Source organism: Heptranchias perlo, chromosome 15 (genome assembly GCF_035084215.1).
Source record: "Heptranchias perlo isolate sHepPer1 chromosome 15, sHepPer1.hap1, whole genome shotgun sequence".
Lineage (NCBI taxonomy): Eukaryota > Metazoa > Chordata > Chondrichthyes > Hexanchiformes > Hexanchidae > Heptranchias > Heptranchias perlo.
Window position 1 is genome coordinate 34,634,485 of NC_090339.1, and position 22,180 is coordinate 34,656,664.

At 41.0% G+C, this 22,180-nt stretch overlaps 1 protein-coding gene across 1 annotated transcript in view; it reads left to right on the forward strand.

Annotated features, from left to right (window-relative positions):
- Positions 1-20,660, forward strand: part of gcna (germ cell nuclear acidic peptidase) — a 32,176-nt gene extending 11,516 nt beyond the window's left edge. The window contains exons 6-13 of the mRNA XM_067996665.1: positions 2,064-2,133; positions 5,880-5,968; positions 6,820-7,248; positions 9,333-9,534; positions 11,853-11,988; positions 12,079-12,217; positions 13,201-13,405; positions 18,260-20,660. Of these exons, the coding sequence (XP_067852766.1) occupies positions 2,064-2,133; positions 5,880-5,968; positions 6,820-7,248; positions 9,333-9,534; positions 11,853-11,988; positions 12,079-12,217; positions 13,201-13,405; positions 18,260-18,503 (1,514 nt within the window). The 3' untranslated portion in view covers positions 18,504-20,660. The remainder of the gene's footprint in view (positions 1-2,063; positions 2,134-5,879; positions 5,969-6,819; positions 7,249-9,332; positions 9,535-11,852; positions 11,989-12,078; positions 12,218-13,200; positions 13,406-18,259) is intronic.
- The last annotated feature ends 1,520 nt before the right edge of the window (positions 20,661-22,180 follow it).

Sequence of the window (22,180 nt, forward strand, 5' to 3'; positions counted from 1 at the left end):
TTAACTATACCCCCCAATTTGGTGTCCGCAAATTTTGAAATTATATTTGAATCCAACTTGTTTATGTAAATGGTGAACACCAGTGGTCCCAGCAGCGATGCTTGTGGAACACCACTTCCCACCTTTTGCCAGTCTGAGTAACTACCTTTTTTACCCCTAATCTGTTTTGTAGCCAGCTTGCTATCTATTCTGCTACTTGTCCCCTGACTCCTAATGCTCTGACCTTAGTCATGACTCTTTGTGGTACTTATTGAAGGCCTTTTCAAAATCCAAATATATTACATCTACTGCATTAGCCTTGTCTACCCTTTCTGTTATACTTCAAAGAATTCAATAAGGTTGGTCAATCATGACCGTCCCTTTTGAAATCCATGCTGACTTCTATATTTTCAGTTTCTAGAAGTTTTTCTATTATTTTGGAGTACAGTGAGCTATTTTAGCCATCTCATTATGGAAAGGATATTGAAACCATAGCGAGTATAAGTGTAGATTCACTAGGTATGAGTGACTTGGGACTATTTCCACTGGAACATAGGAACAGGAGTAGGCCATTCAGCCCCTCAAGCCTGCTCCACCATTTGATAAGATCATGGCTGATCTGTGATCTAACTCCATATACCTGCCTTTGGCCAATATCCCTTAATACCTTTGGTTGCCAAAAAGTATCTATCTCAGATTTAAATTTAGTAATTGAGCTAGTATCAATTGCCGTCTGCGGAAGAGAGTTCCAAACTTCTACCACCTTTTGTGTGTAGAAATGTTTTCTAATCTCACTCCTGAAAGGTTTGGCTCTAATTTTTAGACTGTGCCCCCTACTCCTAGAACCCCCAACCAGTGGAAATAGTTTCTCTATCCACCCTATCTGTTCCCCTCAATATCTTAAACTTCGATCAGATCACCCCATAACCTTTGAAACTCCAGAGAATGCAACCCCAATTTGTGTAATCTCTCCTCATAACTTAACCCTTGAAGTCCGGTTATCATTCTAGTAAACCTACGCTGCACTCCCTCCAAGGCCAATATGTCCTTCCGAAGGTGCGGTGCCCAGAACTGCGCTCAGTACTCCAGGTGCGGTCTAACCAGGGTTTTGTATAGCTGCAGCATAACTTCTGCCCCCTTGTACTCCAGTCCTCTAGATATAAAAGGCCAGCATTCCATTAGCCTTCTTGATTATTTTCTGCACCTGTTCATGACACTTCAATGATCTATGTACCTGAACCCCTGAGTCCCTTTGGACATCCACTGTTTTTAACTTTTTACCATTTAGAAAGTACCCTGTTCTATCCTTTTTTTCAATCCAAAGTGGATGACCTCACATTTGCCCACACTGAATTCCATTTGCCACAGTTTTGCCCATTCACCTAATCTATCAATATCCCTTTTATAATTTTATGTTTTCATCTACACTGCTTACAATACCACCAATCTTTGTGTCATCGGCAAACTTAGATATGAGACTTTCTATGCCTTCATCTAAGTCGTTAATAAATATTGTGAATATAGGAACATAGAAGGTTAAGAGGAGATTTAACTGGGATTGTTTACTGTGGAGAAGATTATGATCCGGTATTCAAAATTCTTAAGGGAATAGATAAGTTCAACCCCAATAATATGTCGGAGATTGCCACAAACTCTAGAACCAGGGGATATGGGCTTAAGCTTGGAAGAGGGAAGGTCCACGGACAATTTAGATTTAATTATTTTACGCAGAGGGTGAGGAACGTATGGAAAAGCTTGACAAAATTGGTTAGATAGTTGAGGGAGTAGATGATTGAGACTAGTTTTTTGAGCAGCCAGATGAACTGCATAGTTTTTTTTCCTGTACTTTCCTATAGTGGTCCACATAGACAGATTGCTCAATATTTAAATCTGGTTCCCAAGACAGGTCATTGTGTTTCTTTGGGCTGCATGCTGAGGTTTAGCTATGTCTATGTTACAGCTTCATTTAGGATTTTTCACAATGCTGGAATACAGAAAGTGTATTAAGGGTTGGGAGGGGGAAATCTGCTCATATCAGATTTGAGTTTTTATATGTTAATATGGACATATTCTTTCTCCATCAGTTCTGACACGGGTAAAGATGCTGCATACACAATCACAAAAGCGCAACTCTTGGAAGAAAAATTATGACAGGTAGGTAAGTGGCTTAACGTTTGGTTGAAAATGGGAATTCCACATCAACGTAAACAATTGTAGAAAATAGAGTTAGGACATTGAGATCAGACTAGAGAGTCTTATTTCATAGAAAACAAAATTCTGTCAGCTGAGTAGAAATGTTTGTGTTTAAAAGTCTGTGTATTGGGTATTTGAGGTGATTTACACTCTCTGTGCCTCTACTTCAGCACAAGTAGAAAAGAAGCAATTTGATCCTGGTCCCTGCTGATTTCAGTGGTTTTAAAGTGGCTTTATTGATAGAGGTTGTCCACTTTTTAATTGCTCTTGCCTGAGTGTGGCAGTTATGCTTCTTCCTATCACCAATAACCTGCTCACCAATGCTCAGTTTGGGTTCCGCCAGGACCACTCGGCTCCAGACCTCATTAAAGCCTTGGTCCAAACATGGACAAAAGAGCTGAATTTCAGAGGTGAGGTGAGAGTGACTGCCCTTGACATCAAGGCAGCATTTGACCGAGTGTGGCACCAAGGAGCCCTAGTAAAATTGAAGTCAATGGGAATCAGGGGGAAAACTCTCCAGTGGCTGGAGTCATACCTGGCACAAAGGAAGATGGTAGTGGTTGTTGGAGGCCAGTCATCTCAGCCCCAGGGCATTGCTGCAGGAGTTCCTCAGGGCAGTGTCCTTGGCCCAACCATCTTCAGCTGCTTCATCAATGACCTTCCCTCCAGCATAAGGTCAGAAATGGGGATGTTCGCTGATGACTGCACAGTGTTCAGTTCCATTCGCAACCCCTCAGATAATGAAGCAGTCCGAGCCCGCATGCAGCAAGACCTGGACAACATCCAGGCTTGGGCTCATAAGTGGCAAGTAACATTCGCGCCAGATAAGTGCCAGGCAATGACCATCTCCAACAAGAGAGAGTCTAACCACCTCCCCTTGACATTCAACGGCATTACCATCGCCGAATCCCCCACCATCAACATCCTGGGGGTCACCATTGACCAGAAACTTAACTGGACCAGCCATATAAATACTGTGGCTACGAGAGCAGGTCAGAGGCTGGGTATTCTGCGGCGAGTGACTCACCTCCTGACTCCCCAAAGCCTTTCCACCATCTACAAGGCACAAGTCAGGAGTGTGATGGAATACTCTTCACTTGCCTGGATGAGTGCAGCTCCAACAACACTCAAGAAGCTCGACACCATCCAAGATAAAGCAGCCCGCTTGATTGGCACCCCATCCACCACCCTAAACATTCACTCCCTTCACCACCGGCGCACTGTGGCTGCAGTGTGCACCATCCACAGGATGCACTGCAGCAACTCGCCAAGGCTTCTTCGACAGCACCTCCCAAACCCGCGACCTCTACCACCTAGAAGGACATGGGCAGCAGGCGCATGGGAACAACACCACCTGCACGTTCCCCTCCAAGTCACACACCATCCCGACTTGGAAATATATCGCCGTTCCTTCATTGTCGCTGGGTCAAAGTCCTGGAACTCCCTTCCTAACAGCATTGTGGGAGAACCGTCACCACACGGACTGCAGCGGTTCAAGAAGGCGGCTCACCACCACCTTCTCGAGGGCAATTAGGGATGGGCAATAAATGCCGGCCTTGCCAGCGACGCCCACATCCCGTGAACGAATAAAAAAAAAAATTCCTATTTTAATACAAATGGATTCCACAGAAATCTTTTTTAGTGGCTGAGATTCCACTAATTCCTGGATTTTAGATGTGACTGAGAGCATTGAATTCACTGATAAGAGTTAGTGGTTACATGAGCAGATGTTAAATCATTGTGATATAAAACAGAAAATGCTGGTTAACGTTCAGCAGGTCAGGCAGCATCTGCGGAGAGACAGAGTTAATGTTTCAGGTGCATAACCTTCCATCAGAACTGTCTTTTACCCTGTTCATCCTCTCGTGCCTGATCATGTGTCTGCCAAAACTCTCACAGCCACATCTCCCCCCTCGGCTACTGTCCTTGGTCCCGACCCATTCTACATGGATTCCAACCCAAACTCCACCCTTCATGTCTCTGATCCACCCCGCTCAGGGCGAACAGGGTAAAAGAGTTCTGATAAAAGGTCATCGACTTGAAATGTTAACTCTGTTTCTCTCTTCACAGATGCTAACTGACCTGCTGAGTGTTGACTAGCATTTTCTGTTTTTATTTCACACTTCCAACATCTGCAGTATTTTGCTTTTGCTTAAATCGTTGTGATGTCATGTTCTGGTGAATTTCCAAAACGTTCCCATTTTAATCAAAATATATAGTTGTCTCAACTTGCATTTCTGATTTCTTTGTACAGTTATTGTCAGTTTCAATGTCCAAGAAACAGCTGCTTTAAAGTAGGGCGGCTGTTGAAACTGCACTAACCAATTTGCAAGAGGATCATTGGACAGAGCACGGCAATGTGAAAAAAGGTCATTCAGCCCATCAAACCTCATCCCTCCAGTACCCTGATTTTTCCCATCGCTGCATCCAACTGTATTTTGAATGTCCCAAATATTTTAATTTTTACTACCCTGCCTAGGAAATTATTCCAAACACTTACTTTAAATTTCTATTTTATTAAACTGATGTCATCTAGTTTTCTCTCGACTTAATTTAATATTCTGGGATTACCTTATTTGTATATACTACAATGTTTAATATACTTTGAGATCCACTGTGACGCTTGAGCTTCTTTTATCATAGCTATTTCTTTTGATATTTGGGATTAGTATTGTCACTTAAACAAGATGACTTCTAACTGTCCTCCAGCATTTCCAACCTTTTGGATTCTGCAAAAGTCTTTGGAATTTTCTCTCTCAAAAATTTGACAACCTTGCAGCCTTTTCTGCCTATGTCCCTGTTGCTGTCTTGTGTCCCTCTGTTCAGTTACTAGTACAAAAGGCTTTCAAACAGAATGGGTGTGAGGTTTTTTGATTGCCATGACTGTTTAACAAATTGCTTGTTTAGTCTATGGGAAAATGGCATCAATGCTAGCTTATTGGCATCTTAATTACCTATCTCAAAGCCTGTTCTAACTTGTGTGACTACACCATGCTTATTAAAAACCTAACAACGTGTTCTAAATCCTATCTGTGCAAAAATAGTCAAAGAATTCCCAAAACACGATGAATGACTTTTTAAATGGGGACTGAATTAGGATTGCATTCCTTGCTCCAAATATCCCCTGCCCTTAACCTGAAGGCTACACTTGATCTTGACTCTCCATGTGCAATGCCACAGGAGATTGTATCTATCTCTGATCTGCTGCAATAGGTTTGTACTGTTCTGTATACACATGCCAGCTTTCTATTCGGTTTTTAAAAATTGTTTTGCAGCATTGTGCAGAGATTGAAAGTCTCTTGCACTCTTAAATTCCATTTGTAGTATCTACAAAAGAGCAATATTGTTCTTGCTGTCAGTGGTTAGTTAACATAGTAAGCAATTTGTCGCTTGACTCAATGGTTAACAATTTTACAGGTTCAACAAAGGTTACTATTGTGACATCTTAATTACAAAGTTGAGCTGATTAAACACTTGAACTTTGGTCATAGTAGGGAGGGCAGGGAACTGTGAATACATGAGGGGGTGGAAGCCAAAATGAAGTGGATGTCTGATTTTCCAGTGCCTATTGAGAATGTCCCACGAGCGGTTAGTGATTGTTGATAGAGGTCACTAATGCATTGTGGCATCAGGCAGCTGATTGCAGGTTTAGTAATTTTTGTTTTATGCTCCTTGATTTCCATGTAGTAATGAGATTTTCTGTACAGCCTTAAAGATTTTATAGTGAGTGATGACTCGCCTCTGGATGAATTGGATGTAAATGGGATTGTGGAGACGAAGCACAGTGCTGATACTGGTAAGTACCCTGCAAAATGAAGATTTTAAAAATAGATGGTATCTTTTTGCTATAGTAATTCCTGTGTTTAAAGGATTGATTCTCCCTTCAGAAAATGTTGTTTGGTCTGCGCTGGGAAATATTCAGTGGGAGGTCAGCAGGCATACCACAGATACAACATTGCTTTTCTCTTATTTTTGAACTTTTAATTTTATTCCATTTTCCTTTGTTCATCTGGCCAGACTGTTGCCTCTGTCCCCTGTCGCCAGGTGCCTGGAGATTTGCCAGGCTTAACTCTTTCCTCCAATTCCCTCTCTCCACCCCACTTTCACTGCTGCAGCCTTTACTTGGTTGCAGCACAGCTTGGGAACTGCATGTCTCCATTTTGTGTACTGGAGGCTAAGATAATGCTCACTGTTACCGTGCGGCTCCATAATGCTACTGAGTATGCAATTTGTATAGTTTGAGTTGAGATGGGAAGAAGCACGCGAGCAATAGTCTGAATTTTAATAACATTTGCCGAGGAGTCTGCAGAGAAAACTGACGTTCTCTGTCTACACTGGGAAGAGGAAAGGACTGAGAAAACTGCTCACAAACCCCTTCATAATTTTCTCACTTTATTTTTAAGACAGAAAAATGATTGACAGTTGGTTTATTTCAGGAATTGATTTGGGTTTCTGGGTCAATGTGACAAGAGTTTCTGTAGTGTTTTATGGAAGATTGCAATAAAGTTTTGTAATTTTATTTTGTATTTTACATTTGGTTTACTGCATAGAAATTGTATTTTGTGTTTCACCAAGCTGCTTGTGAGGAGGGTTAATCTGACGCTGTAACCAGGAGTTAACATTCTCTTCTCATTGTCGGTCTCTTAGAATTACCTGAACCCATCTGGAGAAGCCATAAGCCAGCAAGTAAATGTTCTGTGGAAACGGTCCATATGAGTACACCGTCTGCAGTAAGATCAGTATCGCCAGTGTTGAACAGCAGTGAAGACTATCTTGTTATCAAAAACACGCAGAGAGGTCAGCTGTTGGAAAAACAGAAGAAAAAGAAATCTGAGCAGCCTAGTTCTCGTACTTGGGAGATGTTGGATTCAGTTTTCTATGAAGGGCCTATGAGAACAGAAGGAGGTGATCCCTCACATAATCCCACATACTCCAAGCGATTGAGTCAAATGTCAGATTCTTCAGATATATCAAGCGATGAGTTCGAGTCACTAATTGAAAGGATAAAAAACAAAACCCAGAGAACTCCAGCTCCAACTTCCAGCAACTTCAATGGAAAGAGAATGGCTGTTACTGGTAAGTTTTGTGATTTCAGGCTTCATTCACTGCCCCTCAGCCATATCAATGTACTGATAATATGTGAGCGAATATATATATATATATATATATATATATATAGACTAGTTGTGTGTTTTGAGTATGTGTACATGGTCTTCAAATCCTTCCACGGCCTTGCTTCACCTTTATCTGACTGATCACCAGATGTTGCAGCCTGTGACGGCATTGTTTCATCATGGTTTGATTAGTGAACTATTATATTTTTAATGTAAAATACTTGCCTGTCTTTAGAGGACGTGTCCTTGGGTTGGGAGAAGGAAAATGAAGGAGCAGGTCAGACTCCGACCATCATTTTCCAAACCTCTCTAGCTGCAGGCGTGGTACTGGAGGACTGCTAACATTGTACCATTGTTCAAAAAAGGATAGACTGAATAATTACAGGCCAGTCAGCCTAACCTTGGTGGTGGGCAAATTATTGGAAAAAATTCTGAGGGTCAGTATTAATCGTCATTTAGAAAGGCATGGATTTGTTAAGGGAAGGTCGTGTCTGACTAACTTGATTTTTTTTTTGAGGAAGGTCGATGGGGGTAGCGTGTTTGAGGTAGTCTACGTAGATTTTAGGAAGGTGTTTGACAAGGTCCCACATGGCAGACTGGCCAGAAAAATAAAAGCCCATGGGATCCGAGGGAAAGTGGCAAGTTGGATCCAAAATTGGCTGTGGCAGGAAGCAAAAGGTAATGGTTGATGGGTGTTTTTGAGAGTGGAAGGCTGTTTCCAGTCAGGTTCCACAGGGTTCAGTACTAGATCCCTTGGTTTTTGTGGTATATATCAATTAATTAGACTTGAATGTAGGGGGCATGATTAAGAAGTTTGTAGATGATACAAAAATTGGTCGTGTGGTTGATAGTGAGGAAGAAAGCTGTAGACTGCAGGAAGATATCAATGGACTGGTCAGATGGGCAGAAAAGTGGCAAATGGAATTCAACCTGGAGAAGTGTGAGATAATGCATTTGGGAAGGGCAAATGGCAAGGGAATACACAATAAATGGGAGGATACTGAGAAGTGTAGAGGAATAAAGGGACCTTGGCGTGCATGTCCATAGATCCCTGAAGGTAACAGGACAGGTAGATAAGGTGCTTAAGCAGGCATACAGGATACTTTCCTTTATTAGCCGAGGCATAGAATATAAGAGCAGGGAGGTTATGCATGAACTGTATAAAACAGTAATTAGGCCACTGCTTGAGTATTGCATACAGTTCTAGTCGTCACATTACAGGAAAGATATGCTTGTACACGAGAGGGTAAAGAAGAGATTTATGAGGATGTTGCCAGGGCTGGAGAATTTTAGGTACAAGGAAAGATTGGATAGGCTGGGGTTGTTTTCTTTGGAACAAAGGAGGCTGGGGGGAAATCTAATTGAGGTGTATAAAATTGAGGGGTCTAGATAGGTCCTACCGAGCCACTCTATTTCCCTTAGCAGAGGTGTCAATACCCACGGGGCGTAGATTTAAAGTAATTGGTAGAAGGATCAGAGGGGAGTTGAGATTTTTTTTTTCACCCAGGGGTGGTAGGGTTCTGGAACTCACTGCCTGAAAGGGTGGTAGAGGCAGAAACCCTCATCACATTTAAAAAGTACTTGGATATGCACTTGAAGTGCTGTAATCTACAAGGCTACGGATAAAGAGCAGGAAAGTGGGATTAGGCTGGATAGCTTTCTTTTCAGCCGGCACAAACACGATGGGCCGAATGGCCCCCTTCTATGCTGTAAATTCCTATGATTTTCTATGACTCTCCAAGTTGAATTAAGATTAAGTGCACAGTAGCTATACTATTGGCGTGTTGCGTGCCAAGCCACGAGTCCAATTTAATCCCAGGGATGGTGTGTGAACGAAAAGTTGGTGAAAGTAAGTGTGATCAGTGGATTGCATGCAGATTTTACGGTTTGGGAAACTTTTTTTGAGGGGGTGGTGGAAGTTTTCCTAGAAGTTTTTCAATGATGGAGAAACTGGTTTATATTCTGGAAACTGCAAAAAGACTGGTTTTAGGGACAGATTGCTTTCTGTTTCATACAAATTCATTGTTATACCATTTTTGAACGTAGAGCCAGTGAAACACAAACCCACCAGTAAAACACTGGGAATAAAGCACAAACCTGCAGCCAAGAAGAGTTTTGTTCCAGTCTCCACCCAGTCATCTAAACCAATGAAAGGTGTTCTGTCTGAGCTTACTTCGCTGAGCCAAGTACCAGACTTCAAGCTTCCAAATATTTCTGAGTCACAATCCCAACACAGAGTATGGAGGCGGTAAGTATTCCTGAAAGGATGCCTTGTAAATGCTTTCTGTCAGCATTTACCATTGTAAAGTGCTGTCAACATCTTTAATTTTGCTACGTAAACTGTGCCAACTCTGGCCACTAGGTGGCTCTGAAGAGTTTCTGGATCTTCATGTTCGTCTTGTGCATAAACATATTCATCAACTGACCAGACAACACGGGCAATTTACTAGCATATTAAAAGTCTTGCGAATGTTGCACTTATTTTGTCCTAGAGCCTTACTTTACATAAAAGCATTACTCAAAAAATCTTGCCACTGTAAATGTTTACGTAGTCAATTTCAACTATCAACAATTGCCAGTCATGATGTAGTTCCAGGCACTGGCCTCTAGGTTGTATTATGGTGAGTTTCAGAATTTGCTCCCAAGTGTCTACCCTTTTTTTCTCTTTGCACATAATTTTTTTTTGTTTTTTGCCCTATCCCAGGCTGCAACTACTTCTGGGCCTTCTGCTCATTTTTAATATAATCATTAAATAACCAATTATGACATAAAGAAAGAACTTGCATTTATATAGCATCTTTCATGACCTCTGGGTGTCCCAAAGTGCTTTGTGGCCAATGATGTACTTTTTGAAGTGTGGTCACTGTTGTAATTTGGGGAAATGTGGCAGTTAATTTGTGCACAGCAAGGTCTCTTAAACAGCAGTGAGATAAATGACTAGATAATCTGTTTTTGGTGGTATTAGTTGAGGAATAAATGTTGGCCAAGACACACAGCTCCCCAGCTCTCTCTGAATACTGGCATGGGATATTTTATGTCCACCTGAGATGTGGTTGGGGCCTCTTGCAGTGCAGCACTCTCTGTGCTGCATTGAAGTGCCAACCTAGATTTTGTGCTCAAGTCTCTGGAGTGGGACTTGAGCCATGACCTTCTGACTGAGGCATGACTGCTACCACTGAGCCAAGGGTGACACTTTCTATTTATTTTTCATGTTTTTGATGCCACTTGCTTCCTGACTTGCTCCTTGGGGCATCTGCTCTGGCTTTCTCCTGTTCCCCTTGAGGTTTCCCATTCTTTGTCCTACTAGCTTGTGCTGTTTTCTTGATCCTATAAATTCTTGACCCACTCCACAAGGCTCACCATTCCTGCTTTTGCTCCCTGACTCAACCTGCTCACTCTTGCTATCCCCACCAACCTGATAGCCTGGAGGCCTGCTCCTGAAGGCTTCCTGCCAGGATTCCTGACCCAAATTGTCTGCTCCCATTTGTCCTTGACTGCCCCCAAGGCCTGCTTTCTGACCCAATTCCCCTTCTCTTGTTTTTTCCTGGCTAGCTCTGATCTGCTTTCTGATTTGCTCCCTGAGCATCTCCCCCTGCCTCCCCTCTGGTTTTCTATGCTTTTTTTTGATAGCCCTGTTGTCTTTTTTTTAAATAGCACTATTGCTTTGCTTTTCTTGTCTCTGGTTCTGCCTTTTTTTTTAAATAGTCCCACTTGTACTCTCTTTTGCCCCCTTTATCCTGCACTTTTTTCAGTATCTCCATCTATTTTTAGTAATCCTGTGCAGTTTTTTTCTTTCCCAGTCTCTCCTTTATAAAATCGTACACTTTTTAAAGGCCTGTTTTCTTATCCATACTCACTTTGCTATCCCACTTAATTACTTCCAACCTTTGTTACAAACCAAATAACCTGCTCCTACAATCAAAACTGTCTCACCTATTATACCCTGTGTCAAACACATTCACTTCCTTTTTAAAAGACAATATCCTCAGATTCCCTATAAGCAATGTCACAGGAGATGCACCAGTATTTTATGGAAGTGTACATTCCCAAATATATTATGAAGCCACTGTACATAATGAACTTATGGGAGGGGGGCGTTGGTGGGAGTGCATTTTATCTCCTAACAGATGGCTGCTGGAGAAGGACTGATGTGGAACCCTCCTACGCTTATTCAGGTCATGTCTCCACATCTAGGCTTTCGGTCTGCAGTTCAGGAGGCCACAAGGGCTATTACTGTCTTGCAGTCTGAGGACACAGCTGCGCTTAAGCACTAGACAGTGAAGGTCCCCACAATAAGTAGGCTAGCACAACTCCCATATTTTTGCTCTTTTTATAAAAAAAAAGGTTCCCCGGGGGAAGTGCAGTGGGTATTTTTGATTTCTCTCCCGACTGGAGCCTAGCAAATATCCCTCTGCTTCCCATCTCAAATCTGTTAAGAAATTTCTGTGTGTGATTGAAGGAATAACATTAATAAATAGATTTTTTTTTAGAATTCCCTTTGGGAGTGATTATTCAACTCAAACTTAAGAAATTCCTTTAAATTTCCATTTTTACCTTTTTCATCAGATGCCAAACTCCTGGCTGTTTCCTTGAGAACCTGACTCTCGGCTCATCAAAGTACGTAAAAAATTTCAAACGGAATCGGGAGGAGTTAACCCAAGAACTCTATAATTTATTCAATAAGAGTGTCTTTCAGCAGAAGGTAAAACCTTATTGATCGTATAATGGGTGGCCAAAGAAATGAAATCCTGCAGGACTGAGTGTGATTGGCTTTCCGTTGTATGATTTGCAGCTTCCAGAGAAGATGGAGATCACCTGGAATAAGAAAATGCGAAAAACAGCTGGATATTGTGTTACTGGACAGAAACGGGATGGTGTTCTCCAACGCTATGCCAGAATTGAACTGTCAGAGAAAGTGTGTGATTCAGCTGGTGAGTTATCAAGGGGTAGTGCTGAGCAGGGAAGAAGGAAAAGTCTGGAGAAAATGGACACCTTGCTGCTCCTGTAACCAGTCCCTGAAAGATACAAAGTGGCAGAACCATTTTAGATGCAGCTTGTTAGGTGGAACCCACTTTTATTGGCTGAATTTGGGGTTTGGGACCTGAAAGATCTCAAATATAATAGAATAGTCTTAAAGGGACACAGCAGTATCCTGCTTCCCAGGCAGCAAGTGATGGCTTCTGATGATTGATGCTCTCAACTTCATCTCACTGTAGCTGATTTGGAGGGTGATGAGACTGGCTGGATTGAATAAGTTGATACACCAGATTAAACTAAACAGCTTTATCCTCTACCCCCAAATGGCTCAGTGGATACATGTACCACATGATGTACACAATAAGAAGGTCCCACATTTTATCCTGGTGTATTAACATGAACCAGGATGCAATGGGGATGGGGGGAAAAATTGGCCAAGGTTCCTGTTCCAGATCACTGACCACTGCTTCCTACTTGGAAGTATGTGTGCACAGATTTTGGGTCAGGTCATGATTCTGCTGTGATGGCCCTTTGAGGTGAATATCCAGGCTTGCATTAGAATGGTCACTTGGGTGAGCTTTTGGAGGGTGTCTGTTGCCTGTTGCCTGTAGAACAGTATCGTAGTGAGTTGCCACCTTCAGGAAAGGGTAATGGGGCGGTCATTATTGTACAAAGTTCAACTAGTTTTTTGTTGCACTAAAAAGTTGGAGATTTCTAAAGTGGAATCTCCAATATTTTCACAACTTAAAGCTTAACAGTATTGAAAGTAAATTCACTGCACAAAAATTCTGTAGCTGGATCAATTTTCCTCTTGACTGAATGCATTCAAGGTGTTAAACTTTAGAGCTGCTTAAACCTAAGAGACTTAGGAAAAAGTTAGATGTATGTTAAGACTGAACTGCCTGTCCTCATCACTCATTTTTGTGCTGCTTTGCAGAGCGTTTACGGGACACCTTGATTCACGAATTATGCCACGCTGCTACCTGGCTTATTAATAATGTTCGCGATGGACATGGACCATTCTGGAAGTTGTATGCGCAGAAATCCATATTAATCCACCCTGAGTTACCAATGGTTACACGCTGCCACACATATGAAATAAATTACAAGTATACATACCAGTGCAGCAGGTGCAAAAACACGTGAGTACATGAAAAATATGTGAGATGTCCTTTAAACTGTTTAATACAGTATTCTGTTATGTTTAGAGAAAAGATTAGAATAGATCGATCGTTCAAATAATCACAGGTAGATACTAAATCAAACAAGTAAGGAAGTTCCTAGACTATAGCCCCAGTCTGTGCTGGATCTAAGCCAGACAACGTTCTGGGCACTACAATTGGCTTAAGCGCCATTGGGCTTAAAAAGAAGTATCAGTTGGGGTTCCTATTCCTTATCTCTCTGTGGACAGCATTGGGTTTGACCTCCTGCCCTGCTGGCAATCTGCCCAGGTGCACATGAGAAGAATGGCCAACTGTTTGAGGTACTGGAGGCTTTCTGGCATCTGAGGAACTCCAGGAGGGGTTAGAGCCTTCAGGAGAGAAGGGAAGAAAATTGTATTAACAATTCACAACTTATGATGCATACCTCAGCCAGCCTGAATGGTCTCTGAGATCATGACTCTACCATGTGATCTTGGGTTTTAAACCCTCGATGCTGTTTCCAGCAATTTAAAAAAAATACTATCTTTAAAAATTAAACAGACTCCCCAAGCCATTTTTTCTGGATTTTAATATTCCCAGCTTCCTTAGTCTCTTGTTTGGGTATCAATTTCCCAATATAAATTTACTTGATTGCCACTATACCCGTATTCCAAAGACAAACCCTTGCCTTGTACAAGTTATTATCTCCTGAGACTTGTATTCTATCCCTCTAACCAAGGAGTTCTGACGAAAGGTCTTTGACCTGAAATGTTAACTGTTTCCTTCTCCAAAGATGCTGCTTGACTTGCTGAGCTTCTCCAGCATTTTCTGTTTTTATTTCAGATTTCCAGCATCTGCAGTATTTTGCTTTTCATCCCAAGAGCTTGTTTGCCTTTATTGCTGTTGTACTCTGCACAGCTGTTTCAACAATCTAGTCACAAGACAACCAGATCCCCCTCCTATTAAGTAGTCTGTAGACTATTGCTGTTCATCTTGTACTTAATCTGCTATTCCCTTTCATCACGTTTAACAACATCTGCCATTTTGTCCACCCAATCTATCCCTATCCCTGGGTATAAGTTGTTAACCTTTCCAATGCATGACTGATGGGAGAAAACTAGACTTAAGAAGGATATCCCACACTTATATAAAGAAAAATTAACAGTTTATCTTCTGTTGACTACAGGCCTCATAGGAACAAGAGTAGGCCATTTAGCCCCTTGAGCCTGTTCTGCCATTCAGTGAGATCATGGCTGATCTGTGACCTAACTCCATATACCCACCGTAGCCCATATCTCTTAATACCTTTTGGTTAACAAGAATCTATCCATCTCAGATTTAAAATTAATAATTGAGCTAGCATCAACTGCCGTATGCAGAAGAGAGTTCCAAACTTCTACCACCCTTTGCGTGTAGAACTGTTTCCTAACTTCACTCCTGAAAGTCCTGGCTCTAATTTTTAGGCTATGTCCCCTAGTTCTAGACTCCCCAACCAGTGGCAACAGGGTTGAAAGAGAGAAATTCAGTTCCCCTTAATATCTCGAACTTCGATCAAATCATTCCTAATCTTCTAAATTCCAAGGAATACAACCCTAGTTTGTATAATCTCTCCTTGTAATTTAACCCTTGGAGTCCAGGTATCATTCTAGTAAATCTACGCTGCACTCTCTCCAAGGCTAATATATCCTTTCTAAGGTGCGGTGTCCAGAACTGAACACAGTTCTCCAGGTGTGGTCCAACCAGGGCTTTGTATAGCTGAGGCATAACTTCTACCCCCTTGTATTTTAGTCCTCTAGATAGAAAGGCCAGCATTCCATTAGCCGTTTTGATTATTTTCTGTACCTTTCCATTACATTTTAATGATCTATGTACGTGGACCCTTAAGTCTCTTTGGACCTCCACTGTTTTGAGCTTTTCACCATCTAGAAACTACTCTGATCTATCCTTTTATGTGTCATTGGCAATCTTGGATATATAGCTTTCTATCCAGTCATCTAAGTCATTATAAATAGTGAATAGTTAAGGCCCGAACGCACATCCCTCTGGGACTCCACTAGTCACATCCTGTCAATTTGAGTACCTGCCCGTTATCCCTACTCTGTCTCCTGCTGCTCAGCCAATTTCCTAACCAGATCAATATTTGCCCTCAGTTCCATGAGCCTCAACTTTTAGCTAACAGAATCTTATGAGTGACTTTATCGAATGCCTTCTGGAAGTCCATATAAACAACATCCATAGACATTTCCCTGTCCACTACTTTAGACACCTCTTCAAAAAAATTCAATCCGGTTCGTTAGGCATGACCTACCCATTACAAATCCATGCTGGTGCTCTCTGAGCAACTGAAAATTTTCAAGGTGTTCAGTCGCTCTCTATCCTTAATTATAGACTCTAGTAATTTCCCGACAACAGATGTTGGGCTAACTGGTTTCCCTCTCACCTCTTCTTAAATAGCAGGGTGATGTGCAATTTTCCAATCTGAAGGAACTCTGTGAATCAAGAGAACTTTGGAAGATTCTAGTTAAGGCATATGCAATGTTCTCGCCCACGAGATCTGCAACGGGATCTTGATAAATTGGGCCAGTGGGCCGATGAATGGCAGATGGAGTTTAATTTAGATAAATGTGAGGTGATGCATTTTGGTAGATCGAATCGGGCCAGGACCTACTCCGTTAATGGTAGGGCGTTGGGGAGAGTTATAGAACAAAGAGATCTAGGAGTACAGGTTCATAGCTCTTTGAAAGTGGAGTCACAGGTGGATAGGGTGGTGAAGAAGGCATTCAGCATGCTTGGTTTCATTGGTCAGAACATTGAACACAGGAGTTGGGATGTCTTGTTGAAGTTGTACAAGACATTAGTTAGGCCACACTTGGAATACTGTGTACAGTTCTGGTCACCCTATTATAGAAAGGATATTATTAAACTAGAAAGAGTGCAGAAAAGATTTACTAGGATGCTACCGGGACTTGATGGTTTGACTTATAGGGAGAGGTTGGATAGACTGAGACTTTTTTCCCTGGAGAGTAGGAGGTTTCGGGGTGATCTTAGAAGTCTATAAAATAATGAGGGGCATAGATAAGGTAGATAGTCAAAATCTTTTCCCAAAGGTAGGGGAGTCTATAACGAGGGGGCATAGATTTAAGGTGAGAGGGGAGAGATACAAAAGGGTCCAGAGGGGCAATTTTTTCACTCAAAGGGTGGTGAGTGCCTGGAACGAGCTGCCAGAGGCAGTAGTCGAGGCGGGTACAATTTTGTCTTTTTAAAAAGTATTTGGACAGTTACATGGGTAAGATGGGTATAGAGGGATATGGGCCAAGTGCAGGCAATTGGGACTAGCTTAGTGGTATAAACTGGGCGACATGGACATGTTGGGCCGAAGGGCCTGTTTCCATGTTGTAAAATTCTATGATTTCCTTTTAAAACCCTGGGATGGAAACCATCTGGGGATTTGTCACACTTTTTAGTGTCATTATTTTCTTCATTACTATCAATTTGCTTACGTCCCCATCCCAGATTCAAAATTAGTTTCCATGGGGTGTCTGGCATGCTATCCTCTTCCTCTACTGTAAATACTGATGCAAAGTAACTATTTAACATGTCCGCCTTTTCCTTATTTTCATTTACAATATCACCATTATTAGTTTTTAAGGGGCCCACATTGCTCTTGACCACCCTCTTTCCTAATACGATTATTAAAAAAAATTGTGTTGATTTTGATATCCCTTGCAAGTTTCTTTTCATACGCTCTTTTTTGTAGCTCTTACTATCTGTTGTCACCCTTTGCTGTTCTTTGTATCTCTCCCAGTCGTCAGAATCTGCATTTTTGCATTTTTGTATGCTTTTTCTTTTAGTTTTTATGTTGTCCCTTACCTCTTTTGTCGTCCATGGCTTTTTTTTTTGGCAAGTAGAGCTCTTACCCCTTAAGGGTATAAACTGATTCTGTATCACGTTAAATTCTTTTTTTGAACACCTCCCACTGATTTTCTGTCATTTTATCCATTAACAGATTTGCCCAGTTTACTGTGGACAGTCTCTGTCTCATCCTATTGAAGTCGATCGTACCTAAATTTGGAATCTTAGTAGCTGATATGGGTTTCTCCCTTTTCAAACACCAACGTTGAACTTGATCAAAATATGATTGTTATTAGATAAATGTTCATGCACCGTTAGGTTGTTAACTAAATCTGGCTCATTACTCATTATTAAAAGGCCTGCCCCCTTGTTGGTTCGAGGACATATTGTTGCAGAAAGCTGTCCTGAACACAAGATATTTGCTACCTTTTTGACATGAGCTCATCTGCGTATCCCATTCTATGAAAATTAAAATCCCCCATTAAAACCACTCTACCTTTGCTACTTGCTTGTCTAATCTCAGCATTTATACATTCTGCCACTTCACAGCTGCTATCAGGAGGCCTATATACAACTACCACTACAGTCTTAAATTCTTTTTCTATTAATTCTACCCATAAAGTCTCCAATGCCTGTATTTTTTAAATGTCATAACCTGTATTAGCTTAGCTACCTCCTGATCTACAAACTAATAATCATTGGTTCATAACATGGATAATCCTTTGAATCATCAATAAATAAGGTGCTGAGACCAAAAAAGTCCTTTCATTGGACAGAAAGAAAATCAGATTGGTTGGGAATAACGAATTAATAGTATGCTAATATGGTTAGGAATTATATTTTTTCTTCAAACCTCTTGTACAAAAGCTATGATAAACTTCTTAGGTAGTGGTGTGGATCAGTGTTGAAGGCTGTTTCACATTATTTCTGTCTAATGGATGAGCTGCTACTGAGAATCTCTGCTGCTTGTGCTCTGTACTCATACTTTGAATTTCTCTACAGGATTGGCCGACACTCCAAGTCACTGGACACACAGCGTTTTGTCTGTGCCCTATGCACGGGCCCTTTAGTGCTATTAACGAGCATGATGAAAGAAAGCACTCCTGCAAAAAAGGAACTAGCACCATTTGCTAAGTTTGTGAAGGAGAACTATGGTTCAACCAAGAAGGAGCATAAGGGACTTCAACATGCTGAGGTCATGCGGCAACTAAGTGCAGACTTTGCAAAAAAGACACAGATATTCTAAACCTTCACTGAAACAGAGGCAGTCTACCTTCTGTTAGAAGCCTGAAGAGACAGCTGTAACATACAGTTCTGTTTGCACGGATGAATAATACTGATCCAAATTAACAATTTATAAATCAGATTTTTTTCCTTCCAGGGAGAAAACTATCTTATTGCTAAAAGTCAAGACCTGTCTTGGGGTGATTGTTCCAATTAGATATATTAAATATTTCAATTCTATCTTTGACAATCCATTTTCAAATGTACATCCTGCAAATAGAACAGTTCTGTTTGATCACATTCCTGAAATTCATCTAAAAGGCTCCAATAATTTGTTTTGATAAATCAAGAACATTTGATGCTGATCCATATTATGTTTCATGTTCTTAATGTGATCTCCTGAGGGTGTGGATATTTGATAAAGCTATGAATAAAGAGACTGAGGGATGCATGCTGTTGTTTCACAGCTGTGACTCTGGTATGAGCCAGCCCTGACTGAAGAGATGAAAGTCGTCTTTCTGCAGCACTAAGAATCCTATATGAAATGAATTTGGGTCGTCTTAACTGAGTTCTTGCTGGCGCAATCCACAGAGCAAAAGTGGCCAAAACTCTGCACAAGTTGGTGTCTATTGGATAAGACCATAAAGGTGGTTTGTGTAGGAAATGGAAGTACCTTCCTGCTGCAGTGGATGATATTCTGCGGTTGGTGTTTTGGCACATTCCTGAAGCATTGTAAAGGGAACTTTACCATGTAACTATCTGCTGTACTTGATCTGGGAATACTTAATGCCAGCAAGTATTCATTTCCTAGAACTGACTATGCTCACCTTTATCAAAAGTGCCCCCAAAAAATTGAATGACATTTAAAAAAGAATGTGATGGCTCTATGTCCTTTTGTTTTCTCTAAAGGATCTATACCTTTTCTGATGTGGAATTTGCTCTCCTGGAACAAGATGGTGGTGTTAGAGGGAAATTTATATCCACTGAAGTGAAAAGCCTTGGGCTTTGTTCTTCCATTAACTATGGCAAGTTTGATTGTGACAGGTTTGTCTGTGGTCTGACTGTTGCAGGATGGTGTTAAAAGTATAAGGAATTACATAGAAAAAGAAAGAACTTGCTTTTAGAAAGTGCCTTCTGGCATTTCTCAAACATCCCAAAACACTTCACATACTGTGAAATGTGTTGGTGTAGTCACTGTTCTTACATAGATAAACACAGTTGCCATTTTGTGCACAGCAGTGCTCCATAGTTTTTCCATTTTTAAAAAAATCAGCCCACATTATACTGATCCAAGTTGGCTGTATTTTTTGCCTCATTCTGGATGTGAAATGGCAGGTTTTGGTTGTGGGTCTTATGCCATTCTTTACTGTAGCAATGCATTGCACCACTTACTGTATACATTTTTTTCTGAAAGCTTTTTATAATTTTCCATTTGTTCCTAATTCTGCTGTCTCCCATAGCCTCTTATGTAGATGACTGCTTCCAGGATATTGACCTTCATGATGTTGGAAGTAATCTCTGGCAACTTATCAAAGAGCAGCAAAACTGACCTGGTACTGTTAGTCCAGTATAAATGCTAGTTGTGGACACTGATGGGAAAAAATTGAAATGGTAATAGTGACTAATAGTCAATATGGCATTTCCATTATGATATAGAAAGTTTGTCCATAAACATTTTTGTTATAAAATTGCTGACTTCCTCTTATCAAAAGTGTAATACATTTTATGTAAAAAAAATACACCTGAAGTGAGCAAACTGTGATGACAGCACTTGAGACTAATATTTTCTGCAACATTCGCTAAAATGCATTTGTGTTTCCATGCTTACACTTGGCATTATTTCACAAAAAAACAATTTCTGTAAGGAAATAAGTCATGTTGTAGAATAGGCCTCAAATGTAATGTTTCTCTTTTTGCCAAACACCAGATTAAGTAAATTAGAGTGATGCTAAAATGTGCCATCAGTTGAGAGGGGAAAAAAGTCAGAATTAAACTTAAGGGTTTATGGGACTATTAAACACTGAAGCCCTGCCTTTTGAATGGATTAGGTTAGTAAATGCTATGCTGCTTTTGAATTCTGTCCTATGGATTGTGCTTAACTTGTATTTCCTGTGTTTATTTTATATGGTTAAGTTTTAAATGCTGTATCATGTGTCAAATAAAGTTTGTTTTAGAAGAATGCTACTTTCTTGCTTGGTAACTAAATAAAAATGAAGTTTTGTCATGGAGGCGGAAAAAAAATGTGAACACCCATGAGGTGTATTTGTCGCAATGATGTATGTAAGGGGGTTGTGCTAACTCTAGATGGATTCTGTCTTAAGAAATGGGAAGGAAAGTGTTTTTTGTGTGGTGACAAGATGGAGATTTTCAGAAAGTTCAGATATGCAACAACAGGGCAAATAATGGGTGATTTTAACTATCCCAAGATAGACTGGAATAAAAGTAATATATGTGGTCAAAGTGGGAAATGCTTTTTAGAATGTATCCAGGACTGCTACTTAGATTAGTATGTTTCTGGTCCAACTAGGAAAGCCACTTTCCTTGCTATAGTTCTGGGAACAGAGTAGAACAATAGGGAAGTAGGGTGCTGGGGGGCGGGGAGGGGGGGGGGAAGGGAGAGTCAAAGTTCGGCTAGATAAACAGGGATCTAGAGTTGGCAACCCTGTGCAATCTGATCATATAGAATAGAATCATAGAAGTTTACAACATGGAAACAGGCCCTTCGGCCCAACATGTCCATGTCGCCCAGTTTATACCACTAAGCTAGTCCTAATTGCCTGCACTTGGCCCATATCCCGCTATACCCATCTTACCCATGTAACTGTCCAAATACTTTTTAAAAGACAAAATTGTACCTGCCTCTACTACTGCCTCTGGCAGCTCGTTCCAGACACTCACCGCCCTTTGAGTGAAAAAATTGCCCCTCTGGACCCTTTTGTATCTCTCCCCTCTCACCTTAAATCTATGCCCCCTCGTTATAGACTCCCCTACCTTTGGGAAAAGATTTTGACTATCGACCTTATCTATGCCCCTCATTATTTTATAGACTTCTATAAGATCACCCCGAAACCTCCTACTCTCCAAGGAAAAAGTCTCAGCCTATCCAACCTCTCCCTATAAGTCAAACCATCAAGTCCCGGTAGCATCCCAGTAAATCTTTTCTGCACTCTTTTCTAGTTTAATAATATCCTTTCTATAATAGGGTGACCAGAACTGTACACAGTATTCCAAGTGTGGCCTAACTAATGTCTTGTACAACTTCAACAAGACATCCCAACTCCTGTGTTCAATGTTCTGACCAATGAAACCAAGCATGCTGAATGCCTTCTTCACCACCCTATCCACCTGTGACTCCACTTTCAAGGAGCTATGAACCTGTACTCCTAGATCTCTTTGTTCTATAATTCTCCCCAACGATATCATGGAGGAAAGGTCATTGGTGAACCAGCTCAACATAGTTGGGTCTGAGGAACTTTTGCATGATGTCCTGGGGCTGAGAGGATTAGCCTCTAACTACCACAACCATCTTAATATTTTTAGTGTTGGTGTCTCGAAGTTACTATCATTTCAAGTTGAAATGGATGCCATAACAATTGAGACCTAGAACGTGAACATCCATATGGGGGCATTGAGTACGTCATGCATTGGTACATCAGGTACTCTGCTGATCGAAAGACTCATTTAATAAGGTTCGTATAT